The sequence below is a fragment of the Emys orbicularis genome, chromosome 3 (genome assembly GCF_028017835.1).
Source record: "Emys orbicularis isolate rEmyOrb1 chromosome 3, rEmyOrb1.hap1, whole genome shotgun sequence".
NCBI lineage: Eukaryota > Metazoa > Chordata > Testudines > Emydidae > Emys > Emys orbicularis.
The window spans coordinates 102,285,033-102,305,014 of NC_088685.1; the positions used below are offsets into that span (position 1 = coordinate 102,285,033).

Sequence of the window (19,982 nt, forward strand, 5' to 3'; positions counted from 1 at the left end):
CATTGAAGGGTGGAAAATTAAGACAGAGGAGAAGGAGAAAAGCCATATTGCCCCAAAGCTTGATGTCAAATTCAATTACGGAGATACTTTATAAAAGCATTTAAAGTGGAGTTTATACTATGAATTGGTTTTGGTAAAATGGCAAATGATTACTGTAAATGCCTGATATTGTGTGGGATACCTGAAGATTTTTGCTTTTTTTAAATGCAAAATATGAGATAACTTAAAAAAAATATTACATCCTGCTTATAAGTATTCTGAATGCAACTTTAAGGAGATAAATTATTTTTTGAAAATACCCTGAGGCACAAACATCAATTGCCAGGTTTTCAAAGGATCACTGTGCAAGATCGCAAGTATTGATAAGTGGTTTACTTTTATTACATATATTGCTTAATTCCAAACTTTGTGTGAGGGAATACATCACATCGTATGTCATTTTTTTCTTAGTTTATCACATTTTCCTTCACCTCTCACTTATTTGAGGTTAGTGCATTTGTTGCAATTTCACATCAAAAGGTATGTTGAACTATATTATGGATGGAGAAAATCTTTAGTGATGTTTATTTACACCACTTTAGACTTCCTTTACTATATATATGTCTTTTACAGATGTCATGTCACATATCTAAGAGAAAGTACTCTGCTATATACAACACTGTCTCACAGTTATTTCTGAATTACTACAAAATTTGAAATAAATAATGGACTCACTCATTTCAAGGCTCTCAGTTATAAGGCTATAGTATTTTGCTTCATATTGCCATTGAAGTTCATAGTAAATTCTCCCCTTTTACAGTGCATGGTGTATTTGCTATCACATGCAGCAGCCATACGGAGAACAGGCACTGTATTATCAGCCAGATCAGATGTTCAGAGTACACACACTTAATGAGACTGATGCTTTTGCATAGCAACTTTAAAACTACATACTTTAACATTTTTAAAATGTTCACATGTTGATGATTAAAAGGTCAGCTACTTAACCGGCAATCCAGTTGAATAAAAGAAACTAGTCTTCACCTTAACTATTGCTAAATATGAATAAAAACACTAAAAGCCAGGGAGAACCTTGGACAGACACTCAACTTTGCACACACCCATGTAAAGCAGAAACAGCCATAATTCTAGTGCCCTCTTTGAAGGCATGAATTACAAAAAAAAGGAAATGTTACTCACCCCGTGCAGTAACTGTAGTTCTTTGAGATGTGTCCCCATATGGGTGCCCCATTTCAGGTGCTCATGTGCCTCAAGCCCTTGATCGGTGATTTTTAGCTAGCAGTGTCCGTTTAGCTCGTGTGCATGCCCTATGCCTTCTCATGGCAGACACTGAGGCTATATAGGGGTGTGGAGGCAAAATGCCCTCAGCTCCTCCTCTACTTACTCATCCCCTAGGGAACAACCAAAGCAGAGGGGAAGGAGGGTAAGTAATGGAGCACCCATAGGACATCTTAGCACTGTAAGAACTACAGTTCCTGCACAGGATGAGTAACATTTTCTTCTTCTTTGAGTAGTGTCCCTATGAGTGCTCCACTTCAGATGACTTCTGAGCAGTATCCCTAGGAGGGCGGCTTTGGACCATGGCTCAGAACTGAACAACAATACTGCATCCTCCTTACCAGAGGATGTCGTGAACCTCCTTTCCAGAGGATGTTGTGAAGGCCAAGACTATAACAGGGTTAAAAAAAAGAACTGGATAAGTTCATGGAGGATAGGTCCATCAATGACTATTAGCCAGGATGGGCAGGGATGATGCCCCTAGCCGCCAGAAGCTGGGAATGGGCGACAGCAGTTGGATCACTTGATGATTACCTCTTCTGTTTGTTCCCTCTGGGGCACCTGGCATTGACCACTGTTGGAAAACAGGATACTGGGCTAGATGGACTTTTGGTCTGACCCAGTATGGCTGTTCTTATGTGTCGCATCGGATCTGATGGCATGGAGCAGGGCATAATGCTTTGAAAAACCTATGGATTGAAGTTCATGTAGCGGCTCTACAAATCTCATATACTGGGATATTCTTCAAAAATGCAGTAGATGTTGCCTGCAATCTCGCTGAATGCACTCTCACCCCATGCGGGGGGAGGGGCTCAGCACCTGAAAATTCATAACAGCCAGAGATACAACCCAATATCCATTTTGAAAGCCTGTAAGCAGAAATAGGAGCCCCCCGTAGACCTATCTGAGAAGGATATGAAGAGTCTAGGTGATCTCAAACTTCTTAGTCATCCCTAGGTAGAAGGCCAAGGCCTTTCTAATTCCAGGGTATGGAAATAGGATTCCTGTTGAGAACTATGAGATTTTGGAAAAAACACTGGCAGATGGATATATTGGTTAAGATGACAGATAATCTGATGCAACTTTTGGGAGGAATTTAGGATGCGGATTTAAAGACATCTTATTAAAAAAACATGATAAAGGGAGTATGCCATCAAGGCAACAATCTCCCAGAACCTATGGGCCAACGTGATGGCAACTAAGAAGGCCATCTTTGTAGATAAAGAAAGAGAACAGGTCACCATTGGTTCAAATGGAGGTCTCATGAGGTGGTTGAGAACCAGGTTGAGGTCCCAAGACAGGATACGGGATGTCTAGTGTGTGGGAAGAGATTGCCCAGACTCTTAATCTGGATACCACCAGGTAGCAAAAATGGAGAATCCCTCAACAGCGGGAAGAAAGGCCGATATGGCAGCCAGGTGTATCTTGACTGAACTGATGGATACCACAGATGTCTTCAGATCTGGCAGGTAATCTAGAATGGGGAACTGATTCCAACTGGAGGTAGTGAAGGCCACACCATTGGATGAATCTCTTCCATTTCTGCAGATCGGTTGATGTTTTTTCTATTGTTTAATAACACCTGCTGCACCTTCGTAGAGTAGGAAACAGCTATTCCTGAGAACCATGCACGAGCCACACCCTGAGGTGCAGAACTGCCAGATTGGGGTGGAGCATGGAACCCCCACCCTGAGACAGGAGATGAGGAATGGTTGGGAACTTGATTGGTGGTTGAACACAGAGCTGAAGCAGGTCTCTGTCAAGTAGGTATTACAAGTATAACTCTGGCCTTGTCCTGCTTGATCTTGTTCAGCACCCTTAGAATTGGGGACATTGGGGAAAAGGCATAGAACAGACTCTTTTTCCATGGTAGAAGGAAGGTGTCCCCCAGGGAGTGGTGATCCAGCCCCCCTGCCTTGACCCCTTCTCTGGAATATGCTGTGGAGAACCTGAGCAACCAGCTCCCTTTCGTAGTCCTGGGAGAAGCGTCTGCTGAGGGCATTGCTGCGGTGTTCCAGATGCCCAGAAGGTAGACTGCTGAAACCTAGATATGGTTGGTTATGCACCATTTCCAGAGTTTTATAGCTTCACCACACAAGGAGGTGAATCTTGCTCCTCCCTGCTTGTTGATGTAAAACATGCAGGACATGTCCATCATGACCCTGATCGTTTTTGCCTCTGATGATGGCAGGAAATGGAGACAAGTGTTCCTGACCAACCCTGAGCTTCAACAGGTTGATGTGGAGACTGGTTTCATGGACTGTCCACCTACCCTGAACTGTGAGGTTGGCTCCCCAACAGGAATCCTAACATGGATGAACTGTAAAAAGCAACAGAGGGTCCTGTGGCACCTTTAAGACTAACAGAAGTATTGGGAGCATAAGCTTTCGTGGGTGAATGCCCACTTCATCAGACGCAAGTAATGGAAATTTCCAGAGGCAGGTATAAATCAGTATGGAGGGGGAGGTGCTCTGCTAGAAGTTGAGGTGTGAACACCAAGGGAGGAGAAACTGCTTCTGTAGTTGGATAGCCATTCACAGTCTTTGTTTAATCCTGATCTGATGGTGTCAAATTTGCAAATGAACTGGAGCTCAGCAGTTTCTCTTTGGAGTCTGGTCCTGAAGTTTTTTTGCTGTAAGATGGCTACCTTTACATCTGCTATTGTGTGGCCAGGGAGGTTGAAGTGTTCTCCTACAGGTTTTTGTATATTGCCATTCCTGATATCTGACTTGTGTCCATTTATCCTCTAGCGTAGTGACTGTCCAGTTTGGCCAATGTACATAGCAGAGGGGCATTGCTGGCACATGATGGCATATATAACATTCGTGGACGTGCAGGTGAATGAGCCGGTGATGTTGAAGCTGATCTGGTTAGGTCCTGTGATGGTGTTGCTGGTGTAGATATGTGGGCAGAGTTGGCATTGAGGTTTGTTGCATGGGTTGGTTCCTGAGTTAGAGTTGTTATGGTGCGGTGCGTGGTTGCTGGTGAGAATATGCTTAAGGTTGGCGGGTTGTCTGTGTGCGAGGACTGGCCTGCCTCCCAAGGTCTGTGAAAGTGAGGGATCATTGTCCAGGATGGGTTGTAGATCACTGATGATGCGTTGGAGAGGTTTAAGCTGAGGACTGTAGGTGATGGCCAGTGGAGTTCTGGGTGAACTGTTCTGGATGAACTGGTTCTTAGAGTCACTGATGGGGTTGGGCGACAGAAAGGGATGCCTGCACAGACATGCTCCTTCCGCCAGTTTAGTGAGTTCTTTATGTGCAAGGAGATTGTTACCCTCCCGTCCAAGGTGTACCTGGTTGGAGAAGAGACAGCTCTTAGCCAATCCTGGAAGCAGTGGAAGCATAGCCTTGCATGATTGGTCACAAGGTGCAATTTGCCATATGGCCCAAGAGTTGAAGACAGTTCCTTATTGTGATTGTGAGCTTCCCTGAATTGTCCCTGACAGTCTTGACATGGCCAGAAATCTGTCTAAAGAGCAGTGCGCTTTGGCTGTCACTGAGTCCAAGAACGCCCCTATAATCTGCATCCTTTGTACTGATACCAGTGTAGATTTCTTTATATTCAGTTGTAGGCCCAACTCTTTGAACAGAGCAAGCACCTTATGGGTGGACGATAACACTGCCTTGAAAGAATGGCCCTTGAGTAGCCAGTCATCAAGGTATGGGAGGACAAGAATCGCTTCCTGCCAAGGGTAAGCCACCACTACCACCAGAACCTTTGAAAATCCCATTGGAGATGAGGGTAGGCCAAAGGGATAAACTCCATACTGGAAATGATCTTGGACTATGGTGAATCGTAGGTATTTCCTGTGTGACAGAGGTGACACGTGGTGGTGGTGGGAGAAATGGAGTATGTGGGGGTCACAACACCCCTCCTCCCCCCGATTTGCTGCTTGCCTTGTACTGAGAATGCTCACATGGACTAAGCATGCTCAGTAGCACTGCTGAAGCCAGCTGCCTTCACTCTGCTTCCCTGCCCTCCAATCAGCAGGCATGGGTCATCTCTGCAGTGTGATGAGCGTATAGTTATATGGAAGTAGGCATCTTGTCAGCCAAGGGATGAAAACCAACCCCCTTCCTCTAGTGACAAGTATCAGAGGGGTAGCCGTGTTAGTCTGAATCTGTAAAAAGCAACAGAGGGTCCTGTGGCACCTTTAAGACTAACAGAAGTATTGGAGCATAAGCTTTCGTGGGTGAATGCCCACTTCATCAGACGCGTCAGTATGCTCCAATACTTCTGTTAGTCTTAAAGGTGCCACAGGACCCTCTGTTGCTTCCTCTAGTGAAGGATTTATAGTTGCTAAAGTCACAATCCTGAACTTTTGAGGTGTCACAAACTTGTTCAGCTGTCTCAGATCTAAGATCAGCCTCCAACCTCCATCCTTCTTTGGTTCTAGGAAGTATTTTGAGTAGAACTCACTGCCCCTGTAAGTGGAAGGGACCACTGCCATTGCTCCTAGTCGGAAGACAGTCTCCACCTCTTGCCTTAGTAGAAGTTTGTGAGAGGGGTCCCTGAAGAGGGACAGGGAAGGGGGTGGAAGGGAAGAAGTGCCAGAAACTGCATGGCATAGCCTATGACCTCCAAGAGCCACTGGTGATTCACTCCAAAGCCTGGTGGAAATGGACAAGACAGTCTCCAAAGAGAAGGTTAAAGGACACAACTGTAAAAATCAGAGGAGTGGGAGGATTCAAACTCTCAACTCATCAAAACTACTATTTAGATGATGCTTGGGTGGTCATGAAGGGTGGTTGGGTGGCCCTCTTCCTTTAAACCCGTCTCTCTTTCTGGGGAGTTCTGCAGGTCTGCGGTACCCCAAGAACTGAGCATGGCATGATGTCTGAGGAGTCTGTGCCCTATTAAAATGTTTCTTGCTCATAAGGTATGTAAATGCCCAAGGAACACAGGGTAGCCCTGGATTTCTTCAGCGTGTGCAGAGAGTCATTCGTGGTGTATGAGAAAAGCTTATGAACATCAAAGGGGAGATCCTCTACAGTGTTCTGAACCTCTACCAGAAACCCTGAAAGTTCGAGTCATGATGTCCTGTGCAAAGCTACTGCTATGGAGATGGATCTGGCAGCAGTGTCTGAGAGTCTAGGGACTCTTGGAGAGCTGTTCTGGCCAATAGCTCACTCTTCGCAACTATGGACTGGAATTCCTCCCTGCAGTTGTGTGGCAGATACTCAATAAATGCCGTGAACTTGTTGTAATTAGTAAGGCTGTATTTGGCCATGACCACATAAGTTAGGTGGGGGGTAGGAAAATAAAAGTCTGAATCCTTAAGGGACACATAATATTTCTTATCCGCCCTTTTGCGCATTGGTGGAACAGTGGTCAGTGTCTGCCATACCGTCTTAGCTGGAACCAGGAGAGCCTCATTAACAGGTAGTGCTGGTCTGGAGGGTGTTGCTGACTGCAAAATATCTAGCAGCTTGTGCTGTGGATTTTTTACCTCCTCCAGAGAGATCTGGAAGGTGTCAACTACCCTTCTAATTAAGTCCTGAAATTGTCTGAAGTTGTCAGCCATGGAAGGTGGTGGAGGCATAACTGCTTCTTCGGCAATGACGGTGAAATGGGAATCTCAGGGGTAACTTCCTCATTTGCCCTAGCCTCCTGCTCTTCAAGCATCTCCTCCTGTCATGGGGTACAGGAGGACGCGAAACCCTGGTCTCCCTGAGAGAAGGTATTTGTGGATTGTTAAATTGCTGGTGATAGGCAGGCCACACATCACAGTATGGCCACTACATAAGGAACGGGGGTGGCATACAAGGTTGGTTCCACCATCCTTGGTGTCACACAAGGTCCTCTCTGTGCGAGGGCGGTTTCCCAAAGGGGTACATAAGAGAACTCCTGGCAGAAATTGAGGAGCTCGATTGGGAGTCGTCCTCCTCTGCATCCTCCCATGGGGGACATCCAATGTAGATGAGGAGAGTCCTGTGTCACAGAGAGGCCACACAAAGACCGAGGTCTCAGTATTGTGAGACAGGCGGTACCAGACAACAACAGAGATTCTGGTTCGTCCGACACAGAGGTCCCTCAGGTATCAGAACTCCTGTGGTACTGGATGCCATAGCTGGAGGTGATGGTGCCAACAATGATGGGTGAACTCAAATGTTGTAGATATCAGGCACTGATGCTTGCTCAGTACAGAGGGTACCACTTGTATAGATACCCCCAGCTGAGCTGTTTGCTTTGGTACCAACGGCTGGATTAAGTTGCACAACATCAACAGCTCAGTAGAATGCTTTGGTGCCGATGACAGTGCTGAGTTCGATGGTACCCTGAGCTTACCTTCCTTACTGGTGGAGGGTACAGTGCACTAACAGAGCTGTGCCTCCTGTCCTTAGAGCTCCAGGCTTCGCAGTACCCAAGGACGAGTCCTTGGCCTCAACGGTAACATCAGACACTGAGGACCTTGACAGGGACCTGGTCTTTTTTGAAGCTGGCTCGTTAGAAAAAGTCTGCACTCCTCTTTTTGTGAGTCTTCCCAGCATCCAAAGATATCCCTTCCTTGGGGGAAGCATGCCCCGAATCTGATGGGGCACTGGATCTGTCTGGGGACAGATATATGGGGTGGTGTGGCGTGTCTCCTGACCTGGCTTACAGAGCGGTTGCAGGGAACGTTCCATAGCCAACAGTCTGAGCTTTATCTCCCTGCTCTTCCTAGCCCTGGACTTAAGGGCCAAACAGAAGGAACACTTCTGAGAGATGTGGGACTCCCCCAGGCAACGGATGCACTTGGGAGTGCCTGTTGCTTACCAGTTTAGCCTCCCAGCAAGAGTGGTGACGTTTGAAGCATGTCAAACCAAGCATACCCCGCCAGGAGAAGACAAATATCCCGGGATAAAAGGGAGGGGAAAAAAACAAACAAACAGTCTTCTCAGCTAAAACTAACTAATTAAACTGAACACTAAACAGAAACCTACAACTATAAAGTAACTAACTTTAAGAAAGACAAAAGGCCAAGAACGCTGTAGGAGGACAGTGTTCTGTCTCGGGCCAAGGCAGTAGAGGAGAAACTAAGGGCGATTTGTCCACCCTTAGTGCACCCCTATACAGCCTGGTGTCTGCCATGAAAAGGCACAGGGCACATGCATGGGCTGAATGGACAGTGCTAGCTAGAAATCTATGATCAAGGGTTCAAGAGGCACATGCGCACCACCTGAAGTGGAGCATCCACAGGGATACGACTATAAGAAGGAATACTGTTTACAGCTTTCACAGTTTGCTGAACTAAAATAAGAGATTTTTACTTTACAGATTTAAAGAGAACTGCTGAGATTCAGCTCCATGTTTGTATTTCAAAGTTAACAGACTGAGAAGGGCAATAGTTTATGACTGATTTAACAATTAGTATAACAGAGGAATGTTGCTCAATAATTCTACTGATTATTAATCTTATTCCAAAATAGGTCTAATAAAATAATAATAATGTGCTCAAATCTTTTCAATTACAAAAAAAATTTCCTCCTTAGATACAGCACCCAAGGGATATAATCAAAATTATGTATGTTGCAACACACTGAAAAAAAAACCAGACATTTATTTATTTAGAGAACCTCAGTATATCAGTGGCAAGTTACCATGAATGAGAACCGTTACAAAGACATTTATATTGTACACTAGGACGTGTGCAAGGTTGAGTGCTCCTCAGTGTGCAGATGCAAAGTCCATGTGCAGGTGGCAGCATTTAAGTGACAAAGTTACACACCTCCTCTTCCTCTGCTTTGTCATTCAGGTCATTGTCATAAGAGGCGCTCAATGAAGTCGCCTTAGGCTCCAGGTAGCAGAGGGACAGAGCGAGAGGAAGGGAAAATGTGAGTGAGAAAGGAACAGACTGAAAAGCAGAGAGAAGCAGCACAAAGATAAGGAGAAAAGAGGGAATGAATGAGGGAGAGGTGATAGGAACATAGTGTTGAAGACCAGGTGGGAGGTAGGAGATGCAAACCTCAGGGAGGCTAGGAAAACTGATGTAACCATCCTCATCAAGCAGTGAAAGGAAATTAGAAGCAAAGAGTTTGCTAAAGCTTAATGAAAAACTAAACTCAGTATCTTTGTAGTCAACTGTTTTATGGGGCTTTCCCTCTATTGCAGGAGAAGAATGGTGTCTAACTGGGGGTCTCATAGGCTCCAAGATATTATTAGGCAATGTCTCTTCATTTCCACAGTGAGTTGGTATTACTCTCATGGGACTGCACTCCCAGCAGTCTGAGAGGCTATGGACATATTCCTGAAAGGGATCTTCCTCTGAAATGTCCAAAAGCATGTTCATCTCAGGGATAGTTGCCAGGTTTGTGCGACAGGATGAAACACAGTGAAGGGGTGGTGATGGTGGATACATGTGAAGGGACTGAAAAAAAAGTCCAGCCACAGTTGAATACGAAAACACAACACAATGTAAGTTTGTAGGCAGAAAGAATGCACAAGAAGAGGGGGAAAAAAGAAATTGTTAGTTAGTGAAACCTTTTACTCAGAAGTAGAGCCAGCACTACCAATGCAATATAAAAGCCAAATAAAAATTGAAAAGCCCCATGTATTTTTAAAAATTAGCCCACTTGTCCAGTTTTAAGAATTCGGAATCTGAACCCATTACAGATTTTTTGTTTTAAGGTTGTGACAAACTTTGCACTTTTGAACGGTAATAAATGCAGTCACAACTGATGGGAGCAAACAAACATTAAAAAGTTCATGGTATACAGCAGCATGTAAAAAAGACAAGCAGGCACTTTGATCCTAGGATTTACTACCATTTCCTCTGGAATTTAAAAACAGCAAAAAAAGAAATAAATAGTATTTAGAAAATGCTATTTGCAGAGCTCATACATGTAGCAAGCTACACTGAATAGCTTCATAAAACATGCAAGCCCTTCCCAAACCGTTGAGCTTTTCCATCCCATGGCTGAGGAATCTTTCTTGGTTGCGTAATCTATCCTAGGGTGCCCCAGCTTTGTGACTCTGAGGGACCACATTGATATCTTGCCAGGAGCCAAAATTTGCATATTAATTTACCTAAATACATGTTTTCATCAAATGTAGAACTGTGTGTTTTTCCTTGACTGACTAGAAGTTGGTTGTTTAAGTTCCCTGGCAATAAAAACATGAGGCTGTTCATGTTTGGTCTCGCATTGCAGTTATAGGATGAGGGGGGCTGTGCTGTAAGCTGCATTGGGAGACTCAACAGCCCAAATGTTGTGCCCTGGGCAGTGATTTGGGTACTCTCTGCCTAATACACAAAAATGCAGTTTTCAAAATGAAAATTCCTTAAGGTTTTTTAAAAAACCTGAGAGCAACGGAAATTTCTGGATGTCTGCTAGGAAAAACAGGCATACAGAGCTCATACATGTAGCAAGCCTCACTGAATAGCTTCATAAAACATGCAAGCCCTTCTCAAACCGTTGAGCTTTTCCAGTTATAGAAACACATTTGTATAACTGGAACTATTTCTGAACTCCAAAGCTTGAGCTTACATTTTGGAAAGAGGTGTTGCCACAAATATTGATGTGAAAGCATATAAAACAAAATCCAAATTAAAGTTTATGATCTGCTTCCTCACTAACGCCAATAAATAAGACAAGTAAATTGCCACTTGCATTACAGTTTCTCCACCATCAACAAACTGAACTTTCCCTGGAAAGCTGTGCATCAGTTCTACATGGAAATTCTTTTAATAAGTTAATGTGTTTCTATAACTGAAACTGATGTATAAAAGGAACAGCTTAAAAGATTTTTGCAGTTGGCAAATAAAGCAAGCACCATGTTAAGCATTGAAATTTACTTGAAAAAGACAAAATATACACAACCAAACAACAGGTTGTGTATGATACCAGATATACTAGCACAATTTTTAGAAGTTTGTTCATAGTAAAAATTATATAAACTAGCTAAATGTAGCTTAAAGTAAGTTAAGAGAAAAGTAGTGCCTAATTATGGCAAATTAAAATTAACTTGTAGCAACAATTAAAAGAAAAAAAATCACAACATTGAATGTCACACATGCAAATTTGCAATTTGTTCCTCCCTTTTGGTTATATAAAATACGCTGGTTAAACATAAAGGAGGAGTTTGAAATAATTTATTAACAATATCTTCTAGTATGCTGCTTGTTATTTTTAAAAAGACATACAACTCCACTTTAAATGTTTGTTAAGAGTTATTTTTATTGTTACAATCCATCATACCTTTTCATCCGGGGTTAATTCCAGTTGTGGAATTTTAGTTGGGCTTCCATCCTCATCTCTACTTTCGCCATTTTTTAACTTGGTCTGGCCAACAGCTTCACCATCAAAGACCATAACACCAGCAGGTCCCACTGTGGTAGCAGAAAAATCCCTTAGCAGACTTTGGTCTGTGATACCCACAGGAGCTATTACAGAACAGAAAATTTTGGTTATTCTAGGTATGCTGGAAATTTTTATTTTCATGACTTCTGAACATAAAATACTCTGTTTCACAATGGCTTAGCCATTTAGGGATAAGAACAATCCAGGGGAAAACTGTGTAACTGAACAGTAAATGAAGTTATGATAACATCCCAAGTGTATGATTCTAACTGCATTTATACAACCGGCAATGGATAACTGTTCCTAATTGTAATGTGTACGTACTATACAGAGAAAATACTATAGTCAAGTAGCCATTTTAAAAATTATCACATTTTTGGTGACATGTCATTATATACCCATGATAAAAACAGTCTTGCGCAAATTTGATATTTTCAGTACATTCGGTTTTCAGCTAATACAGAAACACCATGCACATATAGTTCTCTCAAAGTATTTCTACTTCTGAACACAGACAAAACACTGTAGAAACACACAAAGTTCAACATAAAAAAAAGTTACACTTTTTCAAACTTTGTATATTGAGAGAAACTTGAGTTGTTTTTTCTTTTAGCCAACTTGGTTTACTCATTCCTGTTAGCTAGTTACTGGCAATACTTAATATGTATATTTGATGTATGACGTAACAAACACAAAAGACATTAGAGATATTGAATCAATTTTATTCTGACAGCTAGAATCACTATAATAGTATTAACCAGCAGGAGGAGCTCTAAGACCAGCTGGCTCAGCCAAAACACTGGCAATAATGCAGCAGACATTCAACCTGAAATTAAAACAGTTTAAATAAGTACACCTTTGAGAAGAGCTGCAAGAGAGCAGTGAAAAGTGGCCAGAGGAATAAATATACATGGGTGAAGAATTCTGACAGGATTACACAAGCCAAGAAAGCTAACAGAAATGGTAGCTGTGACTGAGGGGGAATTTTTCATAATATTTTGTATGAATATTGTGTGTGCCTCAGTTTCCCCTGCGTGGGGCCTGGTTAACTAGGTGGTGGGGAAAGGTTGTTTTCCTTTGTAAAGATGCAGAGATACAGGTTTCACCGACTCCTAGCTGCCTGGAGCCTGGCCCCCATGACCACGGAGAGTCCGAGAAGACAATGGCCACTCCAATTGCCCAGACATTTGGCACCTAGCAATTAATGACGATGGATGGCCCACCCTACTTAGGAAGCCAGCCAGGTTTGACCAGCTGGAAAACAAAGGGTTAAGGAGGAGGGCATGGTGACAATGTTTGCCTGGGAACAAGAACAAAGGACTGAGGAGGGACCAGGTGGGGGTGTTGGCTGCTGGAAGCAGGATGCACCAGGACTGGGACTAACAAGGGGTCAGATGGCTCTGGGACAGACCAAGATTAACTATGCTGTCTATGATAACCAAGGACTTTCTACACTGTGTTCCAGACTGCTAATAAACCCTTCTGCTTTTACAACGATGGCTGAGAGACACTGCAGATTAAGATGGGAGAGTACATTGTTCCCTTTGGGTGCACAAGTTTCTCTCTTAGGTATCCAACTCATGTGGACTTGCTGGAGGGAGCTCACAGTGTGAAGCAAGGGTGCTGAATGCTCCAAGGTTTGATCTAAGGAGGCAGTGAAGCCAACTGGCTTACTCTAGTGAGAGTGTGACCCTAAAGTGGGTCTGGCACACTGAAGGGGTCCTCCCAGGGACTGTTCCAGAGCACCGGGCCTGTGGATCTGTGACAGCAGCACACCACAGAGAGATGCCCACAGGAACTTGAAAGCAGAAGAAGCAGCTGAATGGGTATGGATGAATCAGTTTAATATTACAATAATCTATAAAGGTAACCAAACTTTTACTGGGCAAAAATAGAATTATTATCCTAGAAGATGGTGGTAAACTACTAAAATCTCATATCTGGGGCAGTATGAGCAGATATGGAATTGACACTGTACCAAGAACAATATCTATATGTAAACATCTGATCTTAAACATTTGTTTGGCTTGAAGTTGCAAAATAATTACTCAAGAAAGTTTTACTGACTTAGTGTAAACCAAGAGGAGAATGCCTTGCTGTGCACATTATAGAGGGAGATTGTCAAAGGCACAAATATCAGTTAGGTGCCTAATTCCCATTGAAAGTCAGTGAGAATTTAAACTCCTTATTTTATTGGGTGTCTGGGAAAGTGATTTATGCCGGTGCTCTTTTGCAGAGCAACGCTCTGTCCTACACCTCTCAGAAACCAGTCACAAAGACTTGAGGGGTCTTTTACAAAGAAGATGCTTGAGAGCTTACAGCAGAGAGTCAGAGCTCACTCTGGTTACCCATGGTTTTCAGAACTCAAAGCTGTGGTAACTTAACTGTTTCACTCCAGGCGATGTCAGGATTAAATCAATGGGAACACAGCGCTTCCGGCTGATGAAAGATTGGTACAAGTGAGCATGATCTTATCTAAAACTACTATTGATTAGATTTAAGCACACAGAGACATAAGCAATAGGTTTAGAACATCCAATAATTACACCTCTACCCCGATATAATGCGACCCGATATAACACAAATTCGGATATAACGCGGTAAAGCAGCGCTCCGGCGGATCAAAGCAAGTTCAATATAACACGGTTTCACCTATAACACGGTAAGATTTTTTGGCTCCCGAGGACAGTGTTATATCGGGGTAGAGGTGAACCTAAAATCTGAGATGTTATTGAGTAATTAGTAGCAGGCCAGCGATGGCCGGTCGCTTCCCAGTTGGGGAGTATGGGGTCAGGAAAAGTCTCTCGGGACAGCTTAAGAGAACTGCTCCAAAGCACACACTATTATCTACAGAGAGTCCCGTGGCACCTTTAAGACTAACAGATGTATTGGAGCATAAGCTTTCATGGGTGAATACCCACTTCGTCAGACGCATGACGTACAACGCGTCTGACGAAGTGAGTATTCACCCACGAAAGCTTATGCTCCAATACATCTGTTAGTCTTAAAGCTGCCACAGGACTCTCTGTTGCTTTTTACAGATCCAGACTAACACGGCTACCCCTCTGATACCTGACACTATTATCTAGTCTTTTTATAAACTATTTTTTACAAAACACATAGCTCGTACTGACCCCTACTGGGTCATCACTTCTCCTAACTTCAATCAACTACTTATCAACAAAACATTTCTAACAATCTTAGCCATAATAAGCTTCTATATCAAAAGGCGCCCAAACTCAAGGTCTCCATCCACTTATTTTCCTTCAGTCTCATAATTTGCTGACTCTTTTCTCCCCTCCTCGCATTCTGATTAGCAGAAACTGCAAGCCTGCAGCTAATATTTGACCTTGCCTCCAAAAGCCCTGCTTGTCTAAATTAACCCTTAATTATGTGGTGTTCTATTTTATTAATTCATGGTGGCTGAATGCACACAATATGGCTGCAATTAGCTTGATCAAATAATGGGTAACACACCCCTCAATTCCAGGGTAACACTCACCAGAGCACTCTTGGAAGAAGATGCTCTATTCTGAGAGGGTCCTTAGTGCCTGGATCAAAGTGATATCTCATGGACTGGTCTTATAAGAAAAGTTTCAGGCAAGTGTCCCTCACTTTCTGAGTTCATTTGGAAAGTAATCTATATGTTGAGCACTTCAGCGATATGCCCCTCACTTAGACAAAATGAACATGGTATGCCATCACTAAGAAGCATGGCTGCCTCACATGAGGGGCAGTATTTAAAACTGGAGGATCTGGGCTCAGTCATTATGGCTGGAGCTCAGTACCTAGTATATTAAAACAAACAAACAAACAAACAAACAAAAACAACCAAAGTTATCAAAAGACCTGTCAACTAACTACAACTAAAGTAGTTGAGTTCAACTAAAGTAACTGCTAACTCACTAAGATAATACACAAACAAAGCTAGCCAAGTTGCAGGAGATAAAGACATCCCCATGTGCAGTAAGAAGGAACTCAGGGGAGGGTGGCCTTGCTCCACCCTTTATGCCACCAGTTGGAGTGTGTGTGTGTGGGGGGAAATGGTGTGACATCACTCAAGGTGCAGGTGCAACCCAACGCAAATTGCTAGCCAAAGGATTTCAATCTCGAGAGCACGGGGTACATACTTACCAACAATGGAACACATAAGGACAATCACTCAAGGAAGAACATGAGATACTTTATAGGGGTGCGGAGGATGATTTGTTCATATCTGTACAGTGCTACAAAAATGTGAAGTATTGTGTACCCAACATATAACGACACTTAAGGCCAAGTATTTCCATTCTAATAGATCTTTAGATTAGTATAACTTCCTCAAACCTTTACTATTACAGTGGTTTGTTGAAAATAGATTTTGATCTGAACAAGTCATATTTAAAAATACTGTACATATGCATCAATTTTTTATGCATTCATATGAATGTTGAGTAGAATTTTTCAATCAATATACAAATACATATGGAATATGATCTATATCGGGTGGGCAAACTTTTTGGCCCAAGGGCCACGTCTGGGTGGGGCCATGAATGTAGGGCTGGGGCAGGGGGTTGGGGTGCAGGAGGGGGCTCAGGGCAGGGTGTGGGGGTGTGGAAGGGGATGGCAGGGGGCAGGAGGGGTTCGGGATGTGGGCTCTGGCCTGGCACTGCTTACCTGGAGCAGCTCTGGGGTGGCAGCGGCGCGCAGCGGGGCTCAGGCAGGATCCCTGCCTGCCCTGACCCCGCACTGCGCCGCTCCCGGAAGTGGCCGGCACCACGTCCCTGTGGCCCCTGGGGGGTGAGGGGCAGAGGGCTCCACGCGCTGCCCTCGCCTGTGGGTACCTCCCCCGAAGCTCCCATTGGCTGCGGTTCCCTGTTCCAGGCCAATGGGAGCTGCAGGGTGTGGGGCCTGGAGGCGAGGGCAGCGCAGAGAGCCCTCTGCCCCCGTCCCCGCCCCCAGGGGCCACAGTGCCAGCTGCTTCTGGGAGCGGTGCGGGGCCTGCGGCGCCATGGGGGTGGCAATCCCGTGGGCCGTAGTTTGCCCACCCCTGATCTATATGCTGATTCTATAAGATCTTTTAATGTATATACTGAATGAAGTAAAGCTTCACTACAGCCACTGCCTCATTTGCACCGGTGTATCATAGCATATTTAGTGTTTTAGCTGACAGGATAGACCAGGGGTGGGGAAACTACATGCAGCTCAGCCCCGCTCTGGCCGGGAGCCGCACAAGTGACTCGGCCCCGCTCCAGCGCTCCGGACGGGGCGCTGGGCCGGGGGTCGCACCATACAGCTCCTGAAAGCTGCGGCATGGCCCCTCTCCAGCTCCTACATGCTCCAATGGGAGCTGCAGGGGCGATACCTGTGGATGGGGCAGCGAGCAGAGCCGCCTGGCCGCGCCTCCACGTAGGAGCCGGAGAAGGGACATGCCACTGCTTCCGGGAGCCGCTTGAGGTAAGCGCTGCTCGGAGCCTGCACCCCCTGAGCCTCTCCCCACACCCCAACCCCCTGATCCCCCTCCCGCCCTCCGAACCCCTCGGTCCCATCCCAGAGCACCCTCCTACACCCCAAGCTCCTCATCCCCAGCTCCACCCCAGAGGCTGCACCCCAACCCTAATTTTGTGAGCATTCATGGCCCGCCATACAATTTCTATTCCCTGATGTGGCCCTTGGACCAAAAAGTTTGCCCACCCCTGGGATAGACAGTGTATAGTGAATAAAATGGGGTCACTCAATGAGCAGCAAAAATAACAAGTACAATTATTAACTGGCGAAAGAGATTTTCCTGTACAATTATGTAGTAATGGTCATTTTGTTATTCAGCCCCAGTTTGGGGTTCTTAGTAAAGTAAGATCATAAACTAATCTCCAGAATTACTCCTTTTCAGAAAAAAAAAGGAGAAGCAGAAAAGAAAAAGTAGCACAGAGTACAGAAGGCCAAAGAAAAGCCTGAAAGGTAGGTAAAGGGGATAGCAAATGAATGATAGGACAGAGAGGAAAGGGGTGGGGGGAGAAGAGAGAGCGAGCGCGCGTGAGAGAGTGTAGCCTACCCCTGGGTTACCACATGATAAAGATATACGTAATGAGTCAGTAATACAAGAAACGTATAGGTCTAAGCTTAAATTCTGAGCATAAGAATGAGGCCAAGCAGCTTTACCATAGTTCTTCAGTATAGTTAGCAGAAGTGAGTTAACCAGCAGTCACCCTAAGTCACAAGATGGCATAAGACAGAGTTTTGCAATATCTGATTTTGCTGAAACTAAGTATAAAACTGCTGATAGGTAATTGCAACAAGCCAGCTGGTACTTGTTTAGGGTATTTTTTAGATAGGAACATCAGCAGATGCCCAACCACATATTGCTATAGTAACCAATTGATGTATATGCTTATAAGCTTGGGATAATTAATATACTAACCTATAGGATAAGGCCACCCCAACAGTATTAGGATGAGGAATTTTAGATATGGAAAAGGACGGACATTCTTGTGCATATTCATGGCAGCCATTAAAGCCTATACAACAACTAAGAGAATGTTAGGTGTCCTTATGGATGCTCCATTCTATGTGTGCTTGCATCCCGTGCACCTCAGATCGGAGATTTTAGGTAGCAGTGTCTGTTCGGCTGTGCACATGCCTCCTGCAGCCTCTTGTCCAGCACCGTGGCTATATAGAGCTGCGCATCTGAATTGCCCTCAATTCCTTCTCTACTGCAGAGCTCCACTGTAAAGAACTCTGAATCAGAAGGGAGGAGGATTGGTAGTGGAGCACTCATAGGGGGACATCTTGAAAAACCACAGTTACTGCACAGGGTGAGTAACCTTCTCTTCTTCTTCGATTAGTATCCTATAGGTGCTCCTATCTAGGTGACTACTGAGTAGTACCCTCTACGGAGGGGTGGGGCTTCAGAGTTGAGTCTAATATTGAAGATAGTACAGTAGAGCCAAACATGGCATCAGAAGCTGAGGTGTGAGTAAGTGCATAGAGTTCACAAAATGTATGAATGGAGGTCCAAGTCATGGCTCTACATATTTTTGTGATGGGAACATCCTTAAGAAAGACTACTGAAGTAGAGAAGGATCTCATGAAGTGAGTTAATACTCTGGAAGGAGGTTGAAGATCATGAGACTGATAGCAGTAGGTAATGCAGTCAGATATCCATCTAGAGTGTCTTCGCTTGGAAACTGGAGATCCCTTAGTTCTGTCCACAATGGAGAGAAACAAGCTGGGAGATTTTCCAAAGGGCTTAGTCCTGTCTAGGTAAATGGCTAATGCCCTCCTGACATCAAGTGTATGTAATGCCGCATCTCCTTTATCTTGGTGTGACTTAGGGAAGAAAACAGGAAAAAGGATAGGTTGATTTATGTGGAAGTCCAAGGATACCTTTGGTAAGAACTTGGGATGTGGTCACAAGATGACCTTATCCTTAAAAAAGGCTTTGAAGGGCATATATGCCATTAGAGCCCCATTTCTACAACTCTTCAAACAGAAATAATGGCTACAAGATAGGCTGTTTTCATAGACAAGTATAGAAGGGAGCAGGTAGCCAGAGGTTCAAAGGGGGGGGGGGGGGGCTTATATAGCATCTGAGCACCAAGTTGAGATTCTATGCCAGTGTAGGGTATCTGACTTCTGGGAAGGGGTTCTCCAGTCCCTGGAGAAACCTCCTTGTTGTAGGCTCCCTAACCCAAAAGGTATGCATCTGTTGTTATTACTGATGTTGGAGATGGTTGAGCAAAGGAGACCCCTGCACAAAAACACGGAGGGTCCTTACACCAGTCAAGGGTGTTTTTCATGACTGAAGGCACCAAGACTAGTTTGTTCAAACTGTTTCAGCTGGCAAGCCATCTAGGCCCGGGGCTTTACCCGATTTCATGTCACTTACAGAAGACAAATTGCAGAGGTATGTAATGGGGAAATCAAGCCAAATTTACTGTTCTATTTGCTGGGGGAGCTGCAGATTTTGGGCGTATTCCTCAAGTAAGTGATTGTCAGGGGGTCTTCCTCTAAGTACAAGCTTTGGTTACATTTGGATAATTGTTCATTAACACATTTTTTATTGGTATCTGACCCTGACTTGAGCAATTTGAGGGGATTTTAGCTTTTAGTGAATTAATATCTATGCAGTAATAGATTCCCAGTACATCTGTTTTAATCTAAACAAAGCAAATTCAGCCTGAGCTAAGGTTATCTTATTAATTTCATATCAGAGATTGGAGTTTATCTGAAGAGGGAGAATCAGCATAGCTGAGGTCTGCCTCATTAGGCTTTTTCATTACATTCATCAACTCAGTCTGCCTGGCTCTTTTGTGAGAGAAGTAAGATATTATCCTGTTCCTTAAATATGACTTGAAAGTGTCTTACAAGTTCAACCGTGAAACCGAAGGGCTGTTGTTGGTCTTAAAGGAAAATTGTATTTCTTCTTTCACAAGCTTTTTACACTGC

At 44.1% G+C, this 19,982-nt stretch overlaps 1 protein-coding gene across 1 annotated transcript in view; it reads right to left on the bottom strand.

Moving 5' to 3' along the window:
- Nucleotides 1-19,982, bottom strand: part of EPB41L2 (erythrocyte membrane protein band 4.1 like 2) — a 166,234-nt gene that overhangs the window by 24,553 nt on the left and 121,699 nt on the right. The window contains exon 12 of the mRNA XM_065400935.1: nt 11,457-11,641. Within this exon, the coding sequence (XP_065257007.1) occupies nt 11,457-11,641 (185 nt within the window). The remainder of the gene's footprint in view (nt 1-11,456; nt 11,642-19,982) is intronic.